At 45.2% G+C, this 24,742-nt stretch overlaps 1 protein-coding gene across 2 annotated transcripts; it reads left to right on the forward strand.

The window, feature by feature from the left end:
* The first annotated feature begins 3,074 nt into the window (after positions 1 to 3,074).
* On the forward strand, positions 3,075 to 24,003 carry FKBP4 (FKBP prolyl isomerase 4). 2 transcript variants are annotated; one of them, XM_059816139.1, is made up of 10 exons: positions 3,075 to 3,211; positions 6,810 to 6,954; positions 8,240 to 8,382; positions 12,849 to 12,969; positions 13,498 to 13,654; positions 14,992 to 15,082; positions 15,430 to 15,513; positions 16,241 to 16,426; positions 16,943 to 17,182; positions 21,311 to 24,003. In XM_059816139.1, the coding sequence occupies exons 1-10, from the start codon at positions 3,128 to 3,130 to the stop codon at positions 21,407 to 21,409; spliced, it is 1,350 nt and encodes a 449-aa protein (XP_059672122.1). In that variant the 5' UTR covers positions 3,075 to 3,127; the 3' UTR covers positions 21,410 to 24,003. The 2 variants fall into 2 exon arrangements, with proteins under 2 accessions (XP_059672122.1, XP_059672123.1); XM_059816140.1 differs by lacking the exon at positions 3,075 to 3,211 and adding an exon at positions 3,896 to 3,927 and having other exon boundaries at positions 21,311 to 24,002.
* The last annotated feature ends 739 nt before the right edge of the window (positions 24,004 to 24,742 follow it).

A 24,742-nucleotide genomic window follows, 5' to 3' on the forward strand; every position in this document is an offset into this window, starting at 1 on the left:
CTTTGAAAAATTGCTAAGGGACATAGCCTGTAGTACAGGGTCTAAATTATTTATATAAGAGTTTGCACTGCTGTGCTGAAAACAGGGGAATGGCTGAAAATATATGAGATATATAACACCTGTAAGAGATCCCCACTAAAAGAAGTCCTTTCTTTTTTACTATTTATCACCTTCTTAAACTTGGTTCTAGCATGTCTGGCAGTTTAAATTTGGTTCTAGCATGTTTGGTAGTTGTATCTAATTTGCCACCATTTCTACATACTGCAATTTTTAAACGCTGGATTATGAAGTATACCACATTCAGCTGAAAAAGTACTAGTCCCAAACAGAAACTTCATAGCCCAACATAAGGCAGATGACGAGCAAAAACTTATTTTAAACCAACATATAGTTGGTTTATTATTAGAAAATCTAGGTGAAAGAAGAGGTCAGACCCGATGAATTGGGAGTGCAGAGAACTTGTGTGTTAGTGTGGACTGGAGAATGTAAATTCAGTACCATCAGGCTCATTAGTCACAGCACAGATGAAGAAGTACCTCCTGTGGTTTTGCTGTGCCTCCCCTAACAAGACCTGCTGGACCAGAACCAGCTTAGATGCTTCTGTGTTCCTCAGTGTATCAGGGTCTAGGGTCTATGCACAGAATCAACTTTGTACCTCCTACAGATTTAATCTCCAACCAAATAACTCATCCACGTTAACCTGCAAATTGACAGCAGCTAGAAGCTTCTAGACCAAATGCACCCAGAAACCACAATTGTTTCTTTCTCTCTCCACCTTCCCCCTACTTAGTCAGTTGGAAAGTCCACTAAAGCCTATGTTTGCTTGGGGCTGAAAAGCATGCTTTTTTTCAGAGGAAACCTGTAGGTTTCACAGTTTACGCCCACCTGCTGAAGTAACTACAGGTTCTTTATTTAGGCATTTTTGCTACTACTTTCCTTTGGCATCGGCACAGCCATCCTAAGGCTGCTGGAGTCATTGTGCACAGATGCAGCTTTACACCGGCACAGAACAACTCCAGGTTGCGTGCAGAGTCAGGACCGATGCAGCACACGTACTCAACAGAGCGATCTCACATACTGCTGCCAAAACTTCCACAGCCTTTCCGGGGATCCCTTCTAACTACAAAGGGCTATGAAGATGGTTAGGGGACTGGAACATCTTTCTTATGAGGAAAGGCTGAGGGACTTGGGTCTTTTTAGTCTGGAGAAGAGACGACCAAGGGGGGATCTTATCAATGCTTGTAAATACTGAAGGGGTGGGTGTCAGGAGGGTGGGGTCAGTCTTTTTTCGGTGGTGCCCAGTGACAGGACAAGAGGTAACGGGCACAAGCTTGGTCATAGGAAGTTCTATCTAAACATGAGGAGGAACTTCTTTCCTTTGAGGGTGGCAGAGCACTGGAACAGGCTGCCCAGGGAGGTTATGGAGTCTCCTTCTCTGGAGATACTCAAAACTTGCCTGGACACATTCCTGTGCAACCTGCTCTGGGTGACCCTGCTCTGGCGGGGGGGTTGGACGAGATGGTCTCCAGAGGTCCCTTCCAACCCCCATCATTCTGTGAGTCTGTGAACTCCGAGGTCTGCATCGCACGGGGCCGTGCCCTGAGACGGCAACGCGGTTCGGAAAAGCAACTCTGGAAGCACTGCACAGCAGCCTGTGAGCCTCTCTCCTTTTACCTTCAGCGGCCGGTTTTGTTACCGAAGGCTCACACATCACGCTGAAGGTACAAGAGCAGAAGCGTCTGTCCTTCCCTCAGCCGCTCGGGCCGGGGGGGGGGGGGGGGGGGGGGGCGCGATCCGGCCCCGGTTACACAGCCCCGGCTCTTTTCTGCAGCCGACAGCGCTGAGGAGCGACTGCGGCAGAGAGGCGGGCGGGCGGGCGGGGCCGGTGTGCGGCAGCCCGCCCGCCCCAGCGCCCAGAGCCCGTCGGGAAAGCGGCAGGATGGCGGGGGGGGGGGGGGAGGAAGGAAAGTTCAAGAAGGGCCGGGAAGGCAGCGGAGGAAGGGGGTGCCCGGCGCGGGGAGCCGGTGTTAATAGCTTGCAGGGGAAGGTTGCACGCGTTTAACACTTTTGCTTCAGTTAGTTACGCCCGAAATGATGGAGAAGGGTCTGGCCTGATTTTACATCACTGGAAGTTGCAAATGATTTGGCCAAAAGTAGCATACAGCCCCTGAAGTTTGTACAGATGCCGAGGGAGCCCAGAACCTGGTCTGCTAATCTCGAACTAACCGTATTTAGAGGGGGCACCTCTTTTTCCTGATGCATCCCCAAACATTCCAGCAGCAGGTCGAGGCACAGAACAGTGCTACTCACCCCGATGGATACAGACGGGCAAGTCACAGGGCTCACACTGTGCCCTAAGCGTGTCTTCACCTCTCCTGGTCTAGGGTAGCACCCTGCCCAAGCTCGTTTTCTCACAGCATCCCCAGCCCGGCAAGCCAAGGGACGCCCGAGCTCGCTGCCGGCGCGCTGCTTCCCTGTTTCTACCGCCTTTCCCGTAACGCTGCACAAGCGCCTGGTGGGTGAGAAGAACACAGGCCCGCGCATCCGCGAAGGACTGCTAATGCTGAGGTGGCAGGAGGGGTGGTCCCGGGCAGGCAGGGCAGGGCAGGGCGCAGCGGGTCCTCCTCGCTGCCGGGCCGGACCCCCCCCATCACCTGCGAGAGGTGGGCGCACCCGCCCCGCTGTAGCAGCGCGCCCTCCCTCCTCTCATGGCTCAACTCTTCCTCCTCCTCGCCCCCCCCCCCCCCCCGCCCCGGTCGTGTAGCGCCGCCGCGCGGCTGCCCTCACCCCCGCCCCGCCGGCGATGGCCTCTCCGCCCCCGGGGGCAACGCGCACTCCCACCCCGGCCCCTGGCACGGCCGAGCGCTTTGCGGCAGCCCGGCTCCCTCTCTAGAAACTTCTCGGTCCCTCCCTCTCCCCTCCCCTTCCTCCTCCCCGCCGACCGGGGGCCGGCGCTGCGGCGAAGGCAGGAGGGAAGCAGGCGCGCGGTGCCCGCCCCCGCCCGCGCTGCTCGGAGCCGGAGGCGCAGCGAGGCGCCAGCCCCAGCCCGGCGGGAGGCGGGTGCCGACCCCAGCCCCGACACCCCGAGGCGGCCCTTCCCTGCGCAGCGGTGGCAGCGGCGAGCGGGATGACGGCGGAGGAGATGAAAGCGGACGGGGCTCCCTTGGAGGGGGCGGACATCACCCCCAAGCGGGATGAGGGCGTCCTCAAGGTACCTGGAGGCTGCGGGCGGCCGCTCCCGCGCCCCGTCCCCCCGCGCTGACTGGGAGGCCGGTGGGGAGGGGTCCGCGCCCCGGCGGGAAGCGGGGTCGGGGGGGGGGAGCCCGGTCCCTCCTGGCGTACGAGCGGGCGCTCCCCGGGCGCCCTGTCCGCGCCGGGGCCCGTTCGCGGCCCCTGAGGGGAAGGGGACAAAGCCGTTGCCGTGCTGCCCGCCGGCTCGCGCCGCCCTAGCGACTGAACGGGAGCGGCGGCGCGCGGGGAGGGCGGGAGGCCGCCTCGGCCGCGCACGCGCTGCCCGCCCGCGGGGGCTCCCACGCGGCGGTGGCGCGGGGCCGCCGGCACCTCCCCGCTCCCACCGCGACCCCCCGGCCGGGCCGGGCCGCACCGGCGCCCGGGCCGCCGGCTGGGAACCTCCGGGGTCCCGGGGGTGGGCTGCGGAGGGGAGAGGCGCTTCTCGTTGCTTTAGGGCTTTCCCCGGGCCTGGGGTGGGCTCTCCGCCCGCCTCGCAGGGTGCGGCTCTGCCCGCACCGCTTGTTTCGGGGTGGGGGGTGGGGGGGGGGGGGGCGAACGTGCTCGGGGCTGAGGGTTAAAGATGGTGCCTGGCCGGGCACGTGCGCTTGGTGCCGGTGCAGAGCGGAGCTGCCGCCCGTGAGACCCCGGGAACGGGGCGCTCCATCTTGCCGCCAGCAGCCTCGCAGCCCTGAGATGGTGCGTTGCGGGCGCGGGCCTGATGCAGAGGCAGCCGGGGGGGGGGGGGGGGGGTAGCGGTGGCGGGGCCGCCCCCCGTTTCGGCTCCGGCGGGAGGGCACTCGATAAGGGTAGCGGCATTTATACCGTGAGGGGGAGTTGCACTAACTTCCTCTGTCAGATATTTCCTATTTCCATATCTCTAGAAACTTCTTCCGTCTCTCTCAAAATCTTTAACGATCACGAGAAGCGTTTTTTTAATCGCAGTGAAATTTCAGAGCTACGGTGTTCGGAAGAAGAAAAGCAAAAGACAAAATTCTGGTTCTAACCTTTAGAGCCTTCTGGGTTTGCCTCCACTTCAGTCAGGGCCCATGCTGAAGGCGGGTGCTTGGCTTCTGTACGCTGCTTTCCTATGTCTCCTGCTAACACGCTCTGGTGAGAGTTTGTATTGTATTTTTTTGCAAGTAGCACGGTACCAGGTTAGAGTTCTCATCTGCACGGCTGCCCAGGAGGGTGCCTGCGGCTCTCCCGCGTCTCAGATCCCCGAGCGTGGTAAGAGGCAGCGAGCGTCTGCCCGCTTGGCGCAGTCCCCCCCCTTCTGATGGTGGAGAAGCAGCAGGTGATTTTTTATTTTTTTTAAAAGGAGGGGAGGAGAAAATGCTGGCAAAAGAACCGAGGTTGCAAAAACTTCAAAAAAAGGTGAGATTGTGAACTGATAAGGCAAAAGACTGCGGCGGTCGTGAAGTTCAACCGTTTTTCTAGTACTTGCTGGAGTGCAGAATACACCCATTGAAATCAAGGGTCTAACTCTGAACTAGTTACACCAATTTTGTACTGGTATCATTGCACTGATTCCAGGAGAGGTTTTTCTTTTTATTGTTTGTTCATTAGCTTTGTATCAGAATAGTACCCAGAGGTTTTTACCTGGTATTGCTGAATGTGCTTGCGCTATTTTTAGTCTAGGTGTTTAAGTTTAGGAATAGAAATATTTGCAATCACAATATGAACAGAAAAATCAGGTTTCTCCATCTGAAATGGAAATGTAAACCCTATGGAAAAGAGGGTTGCCGTATTGAGTATACGAAAAAAGTGAAACTTGATTCTCTTGAAATAAATGCAAGAGAATAATACTGTATAAATACTGAAAATGAGATATTCATTACTTTCCTGTTGGATAACTTGGTATGACACTACGAGAATATGGCATTTGGAAAAGCTCAGTAAATTGCCGTTAAATGCAGTTGTTATTTCGAAGTGACTTCAGATTGGCTGCTTTAAAATTACTAGTTTGGAATCACTTTTTTATGTACATGCGTATATATATGCATGATGTAGTTTAGGTTGGTTGCCAGATTCACGTTCTTTTCATACATCTCTGTTCCCTCACCTCTGTGAGAGTCATAGCTTGAATTTTTGCCTTTGCTGGGGGAGAAATCAATAGATTAGTTCTGTAATGCTGATAACCGTTGTAGCACTGAGGTGGTGCAGGGTAAGGGGGTGGTGTGCTGTGTGAGGTCAGGGATCCCTTGTCACACTGAGCATTCTCTCCCCAGTAGTATTTTTTTCTGGTGGTGGTTTTTTTTTCTTTTATGCATCCAGTGAGGTGCTTTCAGCTTGTTAAGAGCGTGACAGAAGCTGTCCACGTTGCCTTGGCTCTGGGTGGAGGGTACTGGCATTTCAGTCGTACGGTCAGTTGCTGGGATGGTGGGAGGCAAAGTAGGAGATTGGCAGTGGTTGGTTGCAAGAAGTTGAGATTTGGGAAGGAGACTCCCAAGGGTCTGCTTCCTTCAGTGAAAAACATGATTGGTATAGAAGCATGACATTTTTATAGCTTTTCCTTAAAGGAGAGACACCAAGCCACGCTTCTGTATAACTGCCCTTGAGCAAATGTTTATCTTGTATGAACCATATGTTTTCCGGGTCTCTATAGATGCAAGCAAATCGGGTCCTCCATCGGTTCCCCTTTGTCTAGCTAAAGTAATGCAGAGCTGCGGCTCCGGGCTAGGTGCTTTCAATCAGTACTGGAGAAAACTCAAATTTGAACTTCCAGAATCCTGCTACGGGCAAGGCTTCCTATCCTTGCCCTGTGAGACATGCCAGCAGTATTCCCTATTTTTATGCACATTTCAAATGAACACCAGAGAGAGTGGCTGATCCTGCTTTTTGTATAGTGCAGACTTAGTTGATACTGGTCTTGCTAGCTAGGCTGGGGAACCTCTTGAGAAGAAAATCAAATCCTTGCAGCTGTATGTGAAATCAGGATGCTGGCAATCCGTGTCAGAGTTGTGGGGAGACAAAATTAATACAATATAATAGTTCCTCAGTGTGACTGTGTTGGCTGCTAGAACTAACCCACGTTGGGGTGAGATTCTGTTAACCTTTGTTAAACTGTCTGGTTTAACTCGAGTAATCTCAGATTATGTGTTAGAATAGACTTTGTGTGGAAAGAACCAGCTCGTTTTCTTGTTTAAATGCTTTGCCTAGAACACCGAACTCAAGGGTAATGATGGAATGGCGGTAAGGAAAGTAGTTGAATAAAGTAAAAAAAAAAAAAAAAAAAACAAACCCTGCCTAGTGCTTTACCTGACTAGGTTTCAAGAACATTTAAAATCTTGTTGAGGAAAGGTAAGTGACACGGCTAACTATAGATGCAGAGATCTGCAAGCTGGTGCCAACTGTTGCCAATTAAGTTCTCATATCACAGCAGAGCCATCTTGAGGTTCCTGCATTTGCAGTGCTGCTAATCTGTAGGCAGAATAGCCACTCCATTTCCAGATAACTGAAGTAAACCTGCAAATCCTTTTTCTACTGAAGATTGTAACGCATGCGTCTATAAATGGAATTGATGTCCAATAGGCAGACTTGGTTGTCATCATCTTCGTGTTGCTTACTGTTTTTCTCAGGTTGTCAAGAGAGAAGGCAGTGGGACAGAGTCTCCGATGATAGGTGATAAAGTGACCGTCCATTACACGGGATGGCTTCTTGATGGCACAAAATTTGACTCCAGTCTGGACAGGAGAGACAAATTTTCCTTTGACTTGGGGAAAGGTAATATCTTGCGTTTTGGAATTGATCAATTTTGGTAATAATTGAGATGGGATTTCCTTGCATGTGTGTTAAAGTTGCTATTTAAACTTGTTTCCAGAGCTTGAGGTTTATTTTCCTAGAACGGCCCAGTCAGAACGGCTTTGAGATTTTTCTGATGAGAAAACTGTGTAGCCCCTTGATGAGGCCTACTGAAGGATTCAAGGGCCTCAGAAAAAGCACTCCAGGGGAGCAAATTTGCCCTGAAGCATAGTGATAAAGGGTAGTTAAATAGCCAGAATGTGCATTTCGTGATTGTTTTTTGGCAGAAGGCTCAAATTCAGGAGCATTTAATTGTGACCGGATACTGGGACAGGGTGCACGGGGGCAGCTGTCAGCTGCAGCATGATGAAACGTAATCCCTTTTTCCCTAAGTTCCCAAATTAACCCAGATACGAATCTTGAAGCAGTGCATTTCTTCATTATCAAAAGCCTTCATTTTTTGAATGCAAAAATCCAAACATCGTTGTTCCAGGAAATCTTACTACTCAATCTGAGTTTTTCCCTGGCAGTTCCTTACCTGCTGCTTTTTTTTATTTGGGAGATAAATTCTGCAGTGTACAGAAATTTGAGAGGATATAAAATTCGAGATGATACGAAGCGTACCTATTAATACAGGATTAATGGAAAGGCTGCTTGATTGACTTGAAAGGAGCAGCAAGTAGGAGAGCTTGAGTAAGAGATAGGATTTTGTTACTTGAGGTTCCAGCTTCTGTTCACTTTTGGCTTTAGAAAGAATACTACTTCTCCTGCTTTCCTCCCCCTTTCTGTTACAAGTGCATGTAACTTCTAGTTACCACTCGTGCTGCTCTTTGCCAACTGATAAAGTACAGAGAGAAAAGGCTGTTGTTTTGGATTGTTTTCAAAATACGAGCAGGCAATCTCTCGCCCTAAGACCTTCCTCTTTGAAGAGTTTATTGTTGTTTCCTCGCACTTGAGATTGTGCCAAGCGCTTCAGCCTGCGTTTGTGTTCAGATGACTTGTATTCTCTATAGGCAAGGAAGTAAGGGGAGGAAAAGAATCGCTACACCCAGAATGAAGAAATTTAGCCAAATTTGGGTCCCCAGCTAACATAATAATTTGATTAGGGTTAAAACTGACAGGCATAAATCAGAGGGAGCACAAGTTTTCCAGTATTTCTGCTCTGTCTTAGCTTTTGTATACTAAGAGTGGTGATGCTCAGTTTCACAGCTGACCATGCCTTTCACATATGCTTAGCGATCATGTGATTGAAATTTGACTTGCATAGGTGAGGTAATCAAAGCATGGGACATTGCTGTGGCGACTATGAAGGTTGGTGAAATCTGTCGGATTACGTGTAAGCCAGAATACGCCTATGGCTCAGCTGGGAGCCCCCCAAAGATACCTCCCAACGCTACGCTGATTTTTGAGGTAAGTGAGAGACGTCACTAAAGCTGTATGCTTGAAAAACAAACAAACAAAAATGTGTGATGTACTATTCTTTCAAAACAGGAATGTTAGGTTTTCTAAAGAGGAAAAATATGGTCAAATAGGGTAGTTTGGGCAAAGCATAGAGTTCTAGTCTGGCTGCTACTGACCTGCAGTGGCTCAGGTTCCCTTATTTTGGAGTTTTTAAAATATTGGAATGTTTTCCAGCATTCATAGTTTTAATTTTACAGTTATGGAATGATTCACTGTAGGAGAGTGCAGGTTGGGGGAGCGGGGCAGGGGAGGGAGGACTGTCTCAGTGGCGGACTCTGAAGTAGTTGAAAAAATTAAGTCTTTAATCCTCTTTTCACTTTGTAAGACTCAAAGTAGTGATACTTAAATTAAACATTATGAAGTTTTCAACAACAGAAAGAGCAATTAATGTCCTCGGTAATATATTTTTCATACTCTTCCATGTTTTCTTGGCAACGTTAACACAATCTTTTATGAGCTATTTGGGGGAGAAAAGAGATAATTACCCCACATAAACTGTGTATTTGAACAGCTCTGCAGCTATGAACTCTGTTTTCTGTAGAGCTGAGAATTTTAATAAGCCTTAAAGCACCATAAGAACAGTTTGGATTCAGGTTGCTTGTTGATTACCGAAGTCTGTCTGTGGATCCAGGCTACATTGGTCAATCTTACAGTCCTAGAAAGTCATTTGTACACACTTGGTCCCTGTGACGGATTCAGCAGTCTTGAGTTTGGTGTCTAGGTAACACCAAGTTTTAAAAGTCACATGGGCACTTGGTCTCCTCAGAGGTGAACTGCATGTCTTGGTGAGCATGGAGCCAATTAGCATGACTGTTTCTTAACATCCCCAGCTGAGGACAGAATTTGTTTCCTAGTGGTCTGTAAGGCATCTTCCCCCCCCGCCCGCCTCCTTTCCAAAAGGGGGTGGAAATGGCAGCTGTCTCTTGTGTATTATTTCAGTAGTGAGAGTGGTTGCTCAGAATGTCAAGACTTGTGTTTGATTTCTCTATAGAGGATGATATTAAAGCTGTTCCTGGATCATGCTCTGACAAACACTCCAAAAAAGTGTTTTGGGAGGATATATTTTTCTTATTGTTGAAACAGTTCAATTTTCTAAGAAACACTTCAAAATTAATTGCAGCTGAGAGAAGGCAGATGGACTCTTAAGTGCAATTTTTAAAATTACTTCATTCTAAAATACGTAATCAGTGGAATGGACTCCTATGTTGGGGGCATAAGGAAAGTTTTTAAGCTCTGATGATTGCTCTAAGATTGAATGTTTTATCTAATACCTGAGAAGGGTAAAAGCAGCTCATGGAGTAGGGACTGAAAGCCTATTTTAGATTTTAAGGGAAACAGCATCTGTTAAGAAGGGTGAATTAAACATAGTTGGATATTGTATTTGTATTACATTTGGATAGTGTGTATTTATAGCATTAAAGATCTATTTTGTGTGGAAGGACTCAAAAAATACTGCCAGCAGGTGGTATCCCAGGCTACTAAGGGATGAGAACTTACGCATTTTGAGTACATCAAAATTAATGCCATTATTTCTGCAATTGACTGTTGAAAAATAGTCTCTTGTAAAGCTGTTCTTAAACAGCATGTTTTTTATATATAAATCTGAAGTTACTTATGGCTTATTTATATTGGATCAAAGTAGACATGCTGGAATGCTGTGTGCTTTGTACAAACGCAAGTGATACTAAGTGTAATACAGGGCAGGATTGAAGGGGGAGATAAAAATGCCAACACATATTTACTGTGTTCTGACCTGATGATTTAAATGCAAATTCTACTGGTGTGTTTTTTTAGTTCCCCCCTACCCCTCCACCTTTTTCTGCTCACTTAATTTTGGTGGAGGGAAAGGAAAAACGAGCAGAACTTCAGTGTGGCAGTTATCAAAGATGCTCAACTTCTCTGCTTTTTACTGCCCATGCACAGTGTCTCAAAGCTCAAGACCTTCTACCTTGGCAGCATAATAAAGCATTCTTAAGGGCTTAGCACTAGTACACAGGGCGCTACATCGTTTTCTTGCAACAAGAGATAATACCTAACTTTTTTGATACATAAAAGCAGTAACTGCAAGATGGGATTTGTTTCATCAGAGTACTACTGAGTCTATCTCATAGAGTCATCCAGATGCTTCACTTCACACTAGTTTTTTCTTAATGATGCCAGTCTGACCTTTCCACCTTCTAGGTGCTGTTTAGATGAAAGTAGTGTTTCATTCATGACCCTTCATACCCCCTAATGCTTGCCTGAGCAGTAATTTTAGAGGAGAAAAGGGAGAAAGAAAGAAAAGCACTGAAGCTGCCTGTGGTGGTTTTGTGCTTTCCGAACAAAATAGCCCACAGATTGCTGGCTAGAACAAAAGAGCAGTGCCAGGTGTGTCCTGAATTGGAGGGCTGGGGTGGGACTTAAATCCAGAAAGTTGTCCTAAGTTTTGTTAGGTAGGAGTGAGTTCTGACTACTATGACACTCAGGCACTTAAAATCTCTTAAGTTTCTACTTTCCTTAGTCTTGCTCCTATGTTTCCTTTTTATTATTTAAAACAATGTCAGCATGGTTCCTTTGCAAGTGCCATCACCATACCAAAATTTTGTATGAGTTACCTTAAAAAGGACCCTCTAAAACTTACATTAATAGATTCTATAGCTGTGTCATCGCCACATCAGCATTTGGTTATGACCTGAAATAATGTATGTCTTATGGTTTGGATTTTTGTTTTTTTTTTTTTTCTTCCTCCTCATGCTTGCTTTTGCTGAGCAATGTAAATAGATAGATTCTTCCATAGAATACTGTTGTTCAGGTGGTAAAAATAAAAAGGGGGACACACACACCTGTATGGTCATCAGTGGGATGTCCTGGAGTGACTTAGCTTGTTTCAGACAGACTGAAGAGAAAGATCAGAATGTTATTTGTTATTAGGTGTCCATCAAAATACAAAGTGGAAGTACTTTTTGTGCTGGTGAATATTCAATTCCCTTTGCAGTCCAGGTATCTTAAGTCCCTGTGTCATGATCCTCCACAGCATTAGCCCTGAACTCTTTTTTTTTTTTTTAAAATGAGGTACTTAGTCTAAATAGTGCTGATTATAATGGCTTGCTCTTTTGTGCTCTTTCTACTGTTGTTTTACTCAAACACAGAATAGCAAAATATTTTTTTTCTTAATTTCATAGCAGCAACAACACAATTCTTTTGTGACTAGACTATTTTTCCATCTTGTGGCGGTACTCCCACTTCAAACTACAATTTGCGTTAGAGACTTGGGAGGGCATGTGAAGATTCAAGCTGGATAGTTATCTCCTACATTAACCCCAGCTCTTAAAAATTCTAAACAATTCGTTGCAGCAACAACTTTAGATTAAAGGTGGGCCAGATCATGGTTTTGGTTTTTTATATTCTTCTGGAAATAATTTTTTTCTGAAATGATCCTACAACACACAATGATAAGGCAAGACTAGGGGGGAAATGTAACAAGTAAAAAGAGAACACTAACTCTGTTCAGGCATGGAAGGGATAATGACACTCTGTTTTGAAACTATTGTCCTGTGTCATAAGAGTAGGAGGATGAAGAAACAGGTGGGGTATAGCTGAAGTCTGAAAAGATCTTCTTAAATTTGTTTTAGTATTGCAGGGCAAGCATTTAGAATCAGTTTGGGCTCCATTCCAAGCACTTTAAAGTTGATCTGAATTTGACCATAGATGGAATTAAGAGTATAATCAGGACTTAAGGATAAAGATTGCATCTTTATATTTAATTTTCCTGCTCCTTTTGTCCTTGCATTACTTACAAACCTCCCCAGCCCTCGGATGCAGTGATACTCCTGGCAATTCTACTTGACTGTAGAGTGAGGGGGTGTGACAGCTCCTGATCAGTGTGGTAGCACTGCAAAGAGGCAGCTGAGAGCAAATTCTTCCTGGCTTAATGTGTTCAAAAGGTATTTTCCCTCATATTAAAAGAAAAAAACAAAACAAAACAAAAAAAAAAAAACCAAAGAAAACCTCAAGCCCAAAACCTACCATCCATACTTCTGCCTGCAAACATTAGCAAAAATACTATTAAAGAAGCCAATAGAATCTTTTTTTGCAGTAGTCCCTAAGCATTGTGGCTCATGTAAGCTTTATTCAGAAGCCAGCTTCACAGTCCTTTCAATTAAAGGATCTAATCTATAGTATTGGCAGACCAAGATTGCTGGAGAAAAAAGCTGTAAAGGCCTGAATATAATCTGAAACTCTTCAGTAGGTTTCTATGTAGCATCTACTGAATACAGCATCTTTATGGCCTTGGCTATCTTAGTATCTTACAGGATATTAACTAAGATAGTGGCTTACTGAACAGCTGTAGCGTCAAAGATTTCTGGAGAACAAATTCTGTGAGTCACTGAATTGACGTGACGAGAATAAATGCAAGGCCTTTCTTCCCTCCACAGATAGAACTTTTTGAGTTCAAGGGGGAGGACCTCACTGATGATGAAGATGGTGGTATCATCCGAAGAATCCGTAAAAAAGGGGAAGGCTACTCCAAGCCCAATGAGGGTGCGCTTGTAGAGAGTAAGTATGTTACACAAATAGTAAATGGGTTTAGCATGTGGGAGGGCAGAACCTTTTTCCCACTCTACAACTCCTTGCCCTGAGAGAGAAAAATACATGGCTTCTCTTAGTAACTTAACAACCTAGAGTAAGCTTTCATTCTCTTATTTCTAGTGAGGTTTAAATTTTCCAGCAGCAACTGTGTTGTCCAGAGACACTGAATCTGATAAAGTGCTTATCTGATCACAAAAGGTAGATGAACCTAATAAGGTATTTCCATTTGCTGAGGAACAAGAGGGGAAGTAGTTCTGGCACTTGTTGGAGTGGGAAAAAAAAACCCAACAGCTATATAGATGACCACAAAAAAAAAGGTTTTACTAAGTTTAGCAACAGAAATTCTATTTGCTGCCAGTAGCCACCACACATAAAAGAGAAAAGACTGTTTAGGAGGAGGCTTTGGCACTCCCTATGTTACCTGTGCTACCTGCCCCTTACGCTACATGGATATCTTCTGATTTTTCTGTGGGTTGTTCTGTTTTTTGTTACCAGTCCAGTTTGAAGGCAGATACGGAGATCGTGTTTTTGACAGGCGGGAATTGCGGTTTGAGATCGGAGAAGGTGACAATTATGATCTTCCTCATGGTCTGGAGAAAGCAATTCAAAAGATGGAGAAATCGGAGGAATCTGTGTTCTATCTCAAACCCAAGTATGCGGTTTCTGATCTTTGATACTTGAAGGGTTTGTACTAACCATCTGGCAAGAATGAAGTGTTTTGTTATAATGCCTTTCAGCTTTTTTCAGTGCTGTAGTAAAAACCTGATCAGCCCCAAAAGTTTGATGTATGAGAAGTATGAAGCTAAGATTGCTTTGCCACTAGGTTATGAAGTAGTAGCACTCCAAAAGAACTTTAAAAGTCTCTATAGTGTTGATGTCAGTGAATATTAAAAGAAATAGTGTTCCTTTCTTTAACTTACATTTTTGTGGTCCCTCTTAACGAAACATGACTTATATGCACTGGTGCACAGTAAAGATACCTAAAGAACAGCCTCAGAATAGAGAAAGAGTTGATGAGCCTTCTGAGCAGCCCACTGTGACCAGATAGCTAGTCCTTAGGTGGTGTGGTTAAAAAGCATCAGAAATCCTTTGTCATTAGAAAATGGTCGCTGGTATTCTGAAAGCCTTTTGGAAGACGACCTTCAAGATTCCTGTGAGATAAAAGGCAGAGTTATATCCAAACCTTGGACCATTATGAGAACTCTCTGAGACTAAGAAAAGCTAACTGACACGTATGACTGCCCAATATTATATCCTTAAACAGTCCTGGATATAAGCGGAATGTTCTCTTTACGGTGAGAACACATCTGAAACAAGTGGAGTTTGCACTGATTGTTTCCATCAAACAATTAATTTCAGTTTTTATTTTAAGTTTTTTTTAAACTGGAACTGAACCTGATGGGAGAAGAAAAGCAAAGCAATCTGATCTTGAGGGTTTTCCTGTTAATATGCAGCTTCTTACTGGAGTTGCAGCACAGAACCTTTATAGGCATTTACTGTTCATCAGCTGATTGGCAGTATGTGAAGTGTACAGCTGTTCACTTAATCTCTGTATTTATTGTTGTCTTTGCTTTTTGGAGAATAGTACTAAAATACAGGTGCTCTGAAGGAAACTTCCAGTCTCAGACCATGAATATAAAGCAAGATGTGTGTAACTTGAAAGTATTTTTTTTTCCTTGATGGAGAGATAACTTGCTCTTCCTTCACATAAGCTGAAAAAAAATAATAGAAGCTGGTAACCTAGAGATTAACAAAATTAACCCCAGGTTTCTCCAGCTTTCTTCTGCCTTGTGCTTGCTAATTTTAGAGTAGTACCCAAAATTCTTCAAGCCTTTATGTCTTGTAATAATGCTGTATAGGCATAGGCATCCCAGATTTGCGTGGTGTTTTTGCCTGCAGCTTCCTATGTAGTGAATATGGCTGGCTGGATAGTTTTGGAACTCTTTGTTTGTTTGTTTCTTTTCCTGCCCCCCTGCCCCAATCTTACAGCTATGGTTTTGGAAGTGCTGGGAAGGAGAAATTTCAGATCCCTCCAGATGCAGAGCTGCAGTATGAAGTGAAACTCAAAAGCTTTGAAAAGGTAGGAATGAGAGATGAAGTCCCAAAGAGACAGGGAGGTGGGGGAAGAAGTGTGAGTGTAGCGTAAACAAGGACAATGGGATTCTTGAATGTTGATCTAAAGTAGGAAAGCCACTGTTGTCAGAGATGATGACATGCTGGGAGCTCTTGGCTGAAATTGTACTTGTTCTTACTGTATCCTTGTCTGTTGCCATCAGTGTCTCTCCTGCTCTGTAGCCCAGTTGCCAGTAGCAGTGCAAAACTCTGCTTTGCCAAACCTATCTCTACCATACTGTTAGTGGGAAGCAGCATAGCCACTTGGTTTCCCCAGAAGTTGTATCGTTGACTTGAACTGTTCTGTTTGGGTAGGCTAAGGAGTCTTGGGAAATGAACACAGATGAGAAGCTGGAACAAAGCTGCATTGTGAAGGAGAGAGGCACTCAGTACTTCAAGGTAAATTACACTCTCTAAGTAATAATAGCATTTTAGTCCATGGCATGAGCTGATAATGATGATTACAGCTTTTGTCATTTCAGAGTGGCGTTCATGGTATTTCTCTGTGACGTTTTACAGGGAAAACTGGAGGGGAAGGTGTCTTAAAAACCAGGAAAGCCTCAGAGTTGGAATATCCAAAGAACTAACTCTGCAGGGAGTTAGTTCTCCCTCTCGGAGCTGTTTGCTCTACCTACAGATAACTTTGGAGCATATATTGAATAGTAGCAAGGTTAAAGTATTTCAGTTCCTACTGTGGGATAGTGCTGTGAATGAATAGCATTCATTTGGGTAGACATGTGTGGAGAAGCTGTTTCAAACGATTTGACAAGCTAAAGACAGACTTTCCCATTATCTTCATGACAGCAATAGTTGTGCTGTTTTGAAAATGCCCCATCTTCCTTTTTTTGTATCAAAAACTGAATATAAGGTGGGAGCTGAGAGTCAAGTATCAATGCTGGCCTATACCCCTAGCTTTAGTAGGGGAACCAGTAGGTATTCCTAAAGATTTTCTGATCCTGTGCAGGAATAGCTTTTAGAAGTAGTATATTTTTGATGATAGAAGTTACTTTCTGATTACTCTGAATTATTTTTTCCAGATCTATTGCTCAAGGTAAGCAGAAGGGGCAAGAGGGAGATAAAAGTTACTGTGATGAGCTGTGTGATAATTGAACTGCCTTGTTTACAGGAGGGGAAATACAAACGGGCAGCATTACAGTACAAGAAGATCGTGTCGTGGCTGGAGCATGAATCAGGACTCTCCGATGAGGAGGATACAAAAGCCAAAAGTTTGAGGCTTGCTGCCCACCTTAATCTAGCTATGTGCCATCTCAAGCTGAAGGAATACTCCCAGGCTTTGGAGAACTGCAACAAGGTAGTAAGGGTTTATTTATTCTTAAGCTGCACAAGCAATCTGACAGTTTATCTCTTGCTTTAACAATGTGAGGGATAACAGGCCATGTGGTGTTTGGCCTTTCTTAGCGGCTTGCAGAACAGGTTACTTTCATAATTATTGTCCTTTGAATATCTTTTACTAACTTGCTGCTACATTGTGAATATTCAAGTATTTAGAAGTTAGAAACCCAGAAATGTGGTGAAGGTAGTCATGCTGGCAAAGGTCCTTCAAAGAGCTGGGGTGGAGCCAGGACTAAATCTTAGACTTGCTGGTTCTCTGTCAAATAGCCTCCTATATTCAGTCCTCTTTATACTTACTTCTACTGTATTCAACTCACCTTATTAGTAAGCCCTGACAAGACTTATAAATCTACAGCAGAAGCTACAGTTTCTAGCAGCCTCTGGTGTTCTGACTATGTATTATTTAAAAAAAAAAAAAATAAAGAAGAAAAATTATTCTTGAATGTGGTTTTGTTTTGTGGTTTTCTTAATGCAGGCACTGGAATTGGATAGCAACAATGAAAAAGGCCTCTTCCGGCGTGGAGAAGCGCACTTGGCTGTCAATGACTTTGAATTGGCCCGGGGAGATTTCCAGAAAGTGATACAACTTTATCCAAGTAACAAAGCTGCCAAAGTGCAACTGGTAACTTGTCAGCAAAAGATACGGGAGCAGCATGAGAAAGAGAAAAAGATGTATGCCAACATGTTCCAAAGGCTTGCAGACAAAGACTTAAAGGTAAGTAAGCACTACTCCAGAAGACTACAAGGGGTGGTGTCACGTGTTAGGCAAGAAATAGTGTTTGAGGTATTCAGCTTACTTCTTAGTACAAATAAATATAGTGGGAGAACACTCAAGTAGTTTCCTCTGGGGGGGATGGGAGGGGTGAAATGGAAATAGGCAACAGTCAAAATGATTAGGTCATCTTGTTTGCACAAGACAACTAGCAGTACCAAGCATTGCACAGAATGTTTTTACTTATTTCAACTGATTTTGCAACAGACCAGTGTTAATCAGGAAGCAATTGAAGTGATGAGATGCTAATGTGATAACGTTCAAGAACTGAAAAAAGTGCCTATTCTCCTTGAACTGATCTTCTAAAGAACAGTCTGTTCTGGTGTGTGGGTGGCCCGTCTACTGAGACCTTATGTCTGTTCTACAGATGGTGCTGAGCACCATTTTGCTTCTTATGGAGACATTAAGATGTGGTTGATGCTCTCAGTTTCATGAAGTGTCAGAATTCAGACTGTCAGAAGATTCATTATTCTACTGTATGGATGGTTTTCCTACTAAGCTTTCACTAGAATTTTAGTAAATACTAGTTCAGTTAACAATGGCAATATCTGAATACAGGTTATAATGAGGTTGTATCAGCTAGCAAGAAACATTCAAAGTTACTGGTGAGAATCACACACCCTAAGAAAATGTTCTGTTTCTTTTCCTTAAATCTGATGGTCCAGAAGCACTAGGTAAATTTGTAACTTCCAAGACAAATTTGGGTTTTACATCAGACTCAAATTTTCTTAGTGACATTGGGGAGTGCAAAAGCTTGCGTCTTGTGAGGTTATTTTCCCAGATATTGGTGTCCACCTTTCCAGAATATGCATGGAGAATCTAAAAAATTGTCAGATATTGGTATGCCAATATACTGTGGTTTACTGTGTCAGTGAGTCTGTCCAGGGGCCCACTCTCCTCAGATGAGCGTATCCTGACAATTCAGCCATCTCAGACCATCGGCTGACAATTTCCTACATGAAACGCTTCACAAACCTCTCTCTTTCTCCCCGTCTCCCAGTCTTTCCAAATGAGATATATCTGAAATCAATTTATTTCCCAGAGACAATGGGAGATATATTCCATTCTTCATCTCTTACTCTGCTAAAGTAGTCATATAGTAAGTGTAGGGTAATCACAACTAACTGCATGGTTGGGTGGGCAGGCTGTTCTGTTTGTGGCTTTTTTGGTGGTTTGGTTTTTTTATTATTATTTCCTCTTCAAAGAGTAGCAGCACTTCTGTGGATTTGGTTCATGGCGGAGTGTAAACAAACACATAAATGCAGACATTCCCCTCTGATTCTGCAAGGAAAGTGTCATTGTCCATGTCATTATGTATCTGGCTAAAGCAGCCTGATTCAATGGTCACAGAATCATTAAGGTTGGAAAAGACCTGTAAGATCATCAAGTCCAACCATCAACCCAACACCACCATGCCCACCTTGCTTACTGGAGCCTGGAAGAGAAAGTATTCTGTCCTTTTAGACATTGTCATATATAGCCATGCAGTGCCTTAATTTTTGGTAGGCTTTAATGAAAAATCTCGGGAAGATAACGATACAGCAACTAAACTAGAATTATTTCACTGTGGGACATCTTCACTTTTGAAATGGCAGGTTTTAATTGCCAATGGTCAGGCTCTGCTGTGCAGGTTCCTTTCAGCTAGCACAGCTGCTGGGAATCTGGCTTCCTCCACAGAGTGTGGGACACAGCAAGATCCGCCCTTCAGAGAGGAAGAGTGGATTGCTGAAACAAGCTATACCCACTAAAAGTGTGAAAGGGCTGCCTCCGTGCTTTTCAAAATGTACACCTCAGCCCCTAAGACAGTTGGTAGAGTTGGATTCTTGGCAAAAGGCAGACTCACAGTCTTTGCGTTGCAGACTGTTTGGGATACTGCAAAGACATATGGCATTTAGTTCCAATTTTCCCATCTACTTTGGATAGAATCAGCTTACAGAGTCATAAAGATCATTTAGGTGGGACAAGACCCTTAAGATCATTGAGTCTGACCATAAACCTAACCTGGCCAAGCCCAGACTAAACCATGTCCCTAAGTGCCACATCCACATGTCTTTTTAATACCTTCAGGGATGGTGACTCCACCACCTCCCTGGGCAGCCCGTTCCAGTGTCTGACAAGCCTTTCAGTGAAGAAATTTTTCCTAATATCCAGTCTAAACCTCCCCTGGCGCAACTTTAGGCCATTTCGTCTCGTTCTATCACTTGTCACTTGGGAGAAGAGACCAACACCCACCTCACCACAACCCCCTTTCAGGTAATTGTAGAGAGCGATGAGGTCTCCCCTCAGCCTCCTCTTCTCCAGACTGAACAACCCCAGCTCCCTCAGCCGCTCCTCATCAGACTTGTGCTCCAGACCCCTCACCAGCTTCGTCACCCTTCTCTGGACACACTCCAGCACCTCAATGTCCTTCTTGGAGTGAGGGGCCCAAAACTGAACACAGCATTCGAGGTGCGGCCTCACCAGTGCCGAGTACAGGGGCACGATCACCTCCCTACTCCTGCTGGCCACACCATTTCTGATACAGGCCAGGATGCTGTTGGCCTGGTTCATTCTTCTCAACAGTTAGATGGTCTTGGGAATGTGCATGTGTTTACGTTGTTTTTTCTTGGAGCCGTATGGCCTACTTCAAATGGATGTGGTTTTATATGAAAAGAGATTGATGGAACATGGAACTATAAACAAAAGACCCTTATTCCCCAGGTCAGTCTTGGGGATTTTTCTTGCAAGAAAACAACATGTTTTCCTGTTAATTCATTTATCATGTTGCTTTACTCTAGCTCCAGCAGTTTCTCTGTTAGTGGTGGTGGGAGAAGTTCCGGAGAGAGGGTTTGTTTACCAAATGTCTTCTGATTGCTAAGAAGGCAGCTTGGGCTGTAGTTCTGAAATTCCTGACATCTGCGTATGTTACAGTCTGTTGAAGTTTGACAGCCACTCTTGCATCAGTAGTTCTTTTCCTGAATTTGAATAGTTCACATATGTAAAGTGTGAATTTTTAAAGGTCAGGATGTTTATCACCTTATCTTAAGCTAGCTAACAGATTTTTCTGTGGAGAGGAGACTTCGCTCTCTTGTGCTCCACAGAACACTTCTAAGCGTGAAAGGTTGACCTTTGATGCCTGGATGTTCTTTGGTTGTGGTTTCTTGTTGCAGCTAAGTTGATGTAACATTTTAGTTTAAGGATTCTGCCCCTTTTTCCCCTCCTATTCCCTTCCCCCAACAGTGCCTGCATATGTTCTTGCTTGGTCTTGTCTGGGTCTCATCTAACCTCATAATAAAATAGATGGTTCAGGGTGCAAGGCTGACAGGTGGAATAGCAATTTCATTGCACTGTCTTTTGAGATGAGCAGGACAAGACATTTCTTACCTCCCTTTACTGTGTTTGAAAATTACTGGAAGGTCAGGATGTGCTGATTATATCCTGTTGCAAAAACCGATCTCTGACCCTTACCACATGGTGCCCCGCCTTCCACACCTTTTTGTGTGGACTGGAAGATATAGCAAAGAGAGGGCTTTCAAAGCAGCCACCTTGTCAGATTAGATTTTATTCCAGCTAAGCTCTTACAGAGGACATCCAAGTGACTGTTGTCAAGTTGAAGTCACTCTTTGTGAAACTAGCTGTCCGACAAAGATATTTCTTCCTATCTTGAGTGCAAGTGTGCCTCATACAAGTTGGGGCAGGGTATGGGAATTGCTGAAATTGAATCACACTGAGATTGAAGCAGGACGAAAGTAGTTCTGTGCAGAAGCTTCCTAAATGAATTTCAGTTTGTGGGAGAATACTTTCTTACAGTGTTACATGGCAAGCGTCTGCATGCCACATTATGAATCGTAACCATCTAACACCAGTATTATTTTTCAGCCTCCTCTAAAGCTGTTTCTGGTTTCTTAGATGCAGAAAAAATGCAAAGAAATTTTTTGGTTTCTCTTGGCTAAGGTCCTAATATCTTAATTCAGTCTTGCAGGGAGACCAGGTATCCTGGTTATAAGAGTCAAATAATGTTTGTGGTATTGTTTGCAAATGCTAGCAATTTTGTATAACAAAGGCATATATTTTCTTTGTTTCTCTATTTAGTCAGCTGCTACTCTTCAAACCAGCCACACTGAAGATGAAGAAATGAAAGATGAGCAGAATGGAGTTGAAGATAAAGCAGAAGTTGACACAGAAGCATAAAAACAAACCCTATTCCATTAGTTTTGTAAATGAAAGAATTTCCAGTGAATTAGACCTTTATTTTTCTACCTGGTTGGACAGTGGCTTCAGGGGAGCAGAGGCTGAAGCCACCATGCCACAGTCAGTTACAGCTTTATATGTCTGTTGAAGAAGCTGAGTGGTGGCATAAATCTGGTTTCATCCTAGGGACTTTATTTATTCATTCAGCCTCTGTTACTGTTTGGGTTCTGTCTGGATTTACTCTGCTTGGTTTATTTGCATTTTGCCATTGGTGTTTGTCTCTTTCTGGTTCCAGCTCACTGTAGTCCCAGGTTCTGCTTCCTAAATTTATTTCCTTGATTTCTCTCAAGTAATCAGCCTCTTCCAGGAGTCCTCACCTGAGGCTTGAGAACAAATTGGCGCTCGCAGTTCTTCTGCCTTGGCATTGTCCCCTTCCCCGCTGTTCGGTAAGGAGTCCCTTCCATTAAGTGTTGTAACCTTTCTTGTATGCCTCCTCTTTGCAAACTGCTGAAGGTGAAGACTGTGAAGTCACAGCTTAAGTAATAAAGCTCCAATTAAACTCAAGAAAACAGACCTTTTCGTGGGTTTTTATTGGCATTTGCAGAGAATGAAGAGAATTTACTGCCCTTCAGTCATTCAGCGTTTTCTCATCCACAGAGCTGTACAGCAGCCACAGTATCTGATTATTTTTCTATTTTGTTTGTTCATCGCCACAGAAAATTCCCACAATAATCGGTACAGTATTTACCCATCTATTTGCAAAAGGAAAAAATACGTTGCTGCAAATGGTACAAAAAGCAAGTCTCTAACCTATGTGCAGAGCTTATTTTCTGTTCATATTGCTACCTTCCTCTTCACCCTCCACATTGTAAAACTGGACCAGAAAAAAACGGTTTATTTATACCCGAAAGTGACTGGCTTTGAAGAGAAAATAAGTGATAATGGTTTAATGCATTACAAATACTTCTAATTCCTAATGAAGTACAAACTTCTGAGTGATTCTAATGTCTGCTTATCCCCATCTCTCAAGAAAGCTATTACTTGATATTTTGCTTCTTTCTGCAGTATGTTGTGTGTCTTGTTTGGGGGCAGGTGTGCTTCTGGGTGTTGTGGGGGCTTTTTGTTGGCGTGGGGTTTTTTGTCTGCAGGTGTGGAACACAGGACTCGAACTCACCTTCTCTGTTTATCCTGTTATGTAGTGTTAAACTCAGCATCTCCACTGTCCTGTTCCGAGACCCTCTAGCAGCAGGGACGCTTTTTTTGCCTGTTCTGCAGGAGGGAGGTAGATAATCTGTTCCTTTCAGATGGAAAAATTGATTTTTTTGCAGCAAGAAAGGTGTCTTGTCTTTCCATGGCATGGGGATGGGCTGGAATTGTGTGTCTATTGCAGAGAGTATCCCTGTTGTAACATGAATGACATCTGAAATACTCGTTTGAATTCCTGGTCTGCTTTGCTGAGACAGAAGTACTGTAGAAGCACTTACTCATGGGGTTCTTAGGGGCTGGGAGGTTGCCGGTACCTGTCCCTGCAGGATTGCCAGCTTGGGCCTGGCAGCTGTGGAACTGAACCCTCGCCAAAGGGGTAAGGCCCACTTGATGTCTGGTCCTGTCCCCAGATGAGAAGTTTACCTGCTGCTGGGCAGGAGCCAGCTTAGGGAGCTGTGAAGGGCCCTGCTCTCTCCACACAGCACAGCAATGCCCCGAGCTTCAGTGGGGTGCGGGAGGGATAGGAGAAGAGGCAGGGTAAAGTGCTTGGTAGGTCATGACATTAAAGGCAATGCTGATTTGGTTTGATTAGTAAAATCTGAGCGTTGCCAGGTCACGCAGGTGCTTTTCATGACTTCTGACTCTGTCGATACTATCAGCCCTGTGTATGTGAAAACTTCCACCTTGTACCAAAGCACGACTGCCTCTACGGGGAACGTTGCAGACAGCTTACAAGAAGGTGTGAAGAATGTCCGTCAACTCAAGTTACAAGAGGGGATTTCTTGACACGGAAGAACAGTAAGGGGAGCAGGAATGTCAAGCAAGAGTTCCTCTACAGCAAGGAAATACCTTGATTTGTTGGGAATTATTACTGGAAATAAAAGCCCCTGTGGCTGAAACTGTTGTTGCTGTGAATATAAGTGTAGGGTCAAGTCCTGATGATAATTTCTAACTCTTGAACAACAGTTTGAATTTCAAAGATCTCCCAAGGGATGACAGTTCTCCAACATGTTTTTGAAAGCAAAAAGTGAGATTATTTCTGTAGAGCATCTAAAAAAATTCCTGGAGTCAATGGTGGGTATGTTAAGCATGGGCAATCTTGAAAGTACCACTTTGCCCTTATTGTTGCTACATAACAAACTGAAATGTTTAAGAATGTAAATCTACTAAGGACACTAAACATGCCCTATTCAGGCAGCTGAAAGGAGGTTCCGTGCCATCTTTAAAAATGGGTCTAGTTGCCAGCAGAAGATGGCATACTGGTGTTCATAAGTGAGGTCGTGCATGTAAACTTCAAATATGAACTGTTTGTTATGTCCTTATAGAGAAATGCTTAAAATAAACAATTACAATACTGACTTTGTAAACCACATACATCTGTCTCTCTCAGTTTATCCATTCCCTTATCCTCTGCGGTGTTCCTGTAATAGCACCGTATCTTTGGAGTAACAAGTGTCTGGTTCACTCTCATCGGTGAGAGTGGAAACGACCCACCTTTGCCCAGCCTGCTGCAAGCCGGAGGGAGCTGCTTGGTGTGGTGGGTGTGTGACGGAGCCCTCGGGCCTGACGGGAATTGCACAGCTGCTTGGCAGAAGGTGATGGAATCACGGAATCACTAAGGTTGGAAAAGACCTGTAAGATCATCAAGTCCAACCACCAACCCAACCCCACCATGCCCACTAAACCATGTCCCACAGTGCCACGTCCACACGTTCCTTGAACACCTCCAGGGATGGTGACTCCACCACCTCCCTGGGCAGCCTCTTCCAGTGCTCCACCGCTCTCCGTGAAGACGTTTTTCCTGAGGGAGGGAAGCACCTTCGCAGTCGGGACAAGCCGGGCGGTGCAGCGCGGCAGCCAGGCTGCCGGCCATGGGCGCGGGGCTGCGGCGGAGCCTGCGGCCTGGCCGGCTCCCGCTCGGCGGCCGGGGCCGGGTAAGGGCGCTCGCTCCGCCCGAGGGAGGCGCGGCGGGCGGGCGGCAGAGCGGCCGCAGGCCCGGCTGCCCAGAGCGGGAAGGCGAAAGGCGCGTTGCCGAACCCGCAGCGTGAGGCGGGACTCGCCCTTCCCTTCGCCCCGCGCTCCGGGGCGCTTCTGCGCTGAACGGCCGCGTCCGCCGCTGGAGACCGG

This window comes from Gavia stellata, chromosome 4 (assembly GCF_030936135.1).
Source record: "Gavia stellata isolate bGavSte3 chromosome 4, bGavSte3.hap2, whole genome shotgun sequence".
In the NCBI taxonomy this organism is placed as follows: domain Eukaryota; kingdom Metazoa; phylum Chordata; class Aves; order Gaviiformes; family Gaviidae; genus Gavia; species Gavia stellata.

What these genes read in the sequence shown, in the direction of transcription:
- FKBP4 (XM_059816139.1), top strand. Translation starts at nt 3,128, where the DNA reads ATGACGGCGGAGGAGATGAAAGCGGACGGGGCTCCCTTGGAGGGGGCG. An exon ending in TTCCTTTGACTTGGGGAAAG is followed by an intron (nt 6,955 to 8,239) that starts GTAATATCTTGC and finishes TGACTTGCATAG; the next exon opens with GTGAGGTAATCAAAGCATGG. An exon ending in TTGCAGACAAAGACTTAAAG is followed by an intron (nt 17,183 to 21,310) that starts GTAAGTAAGCAC and finishes TTCTCTATTTAG; the next exon opens with TCAGCTGCTACTCTTCAAAC.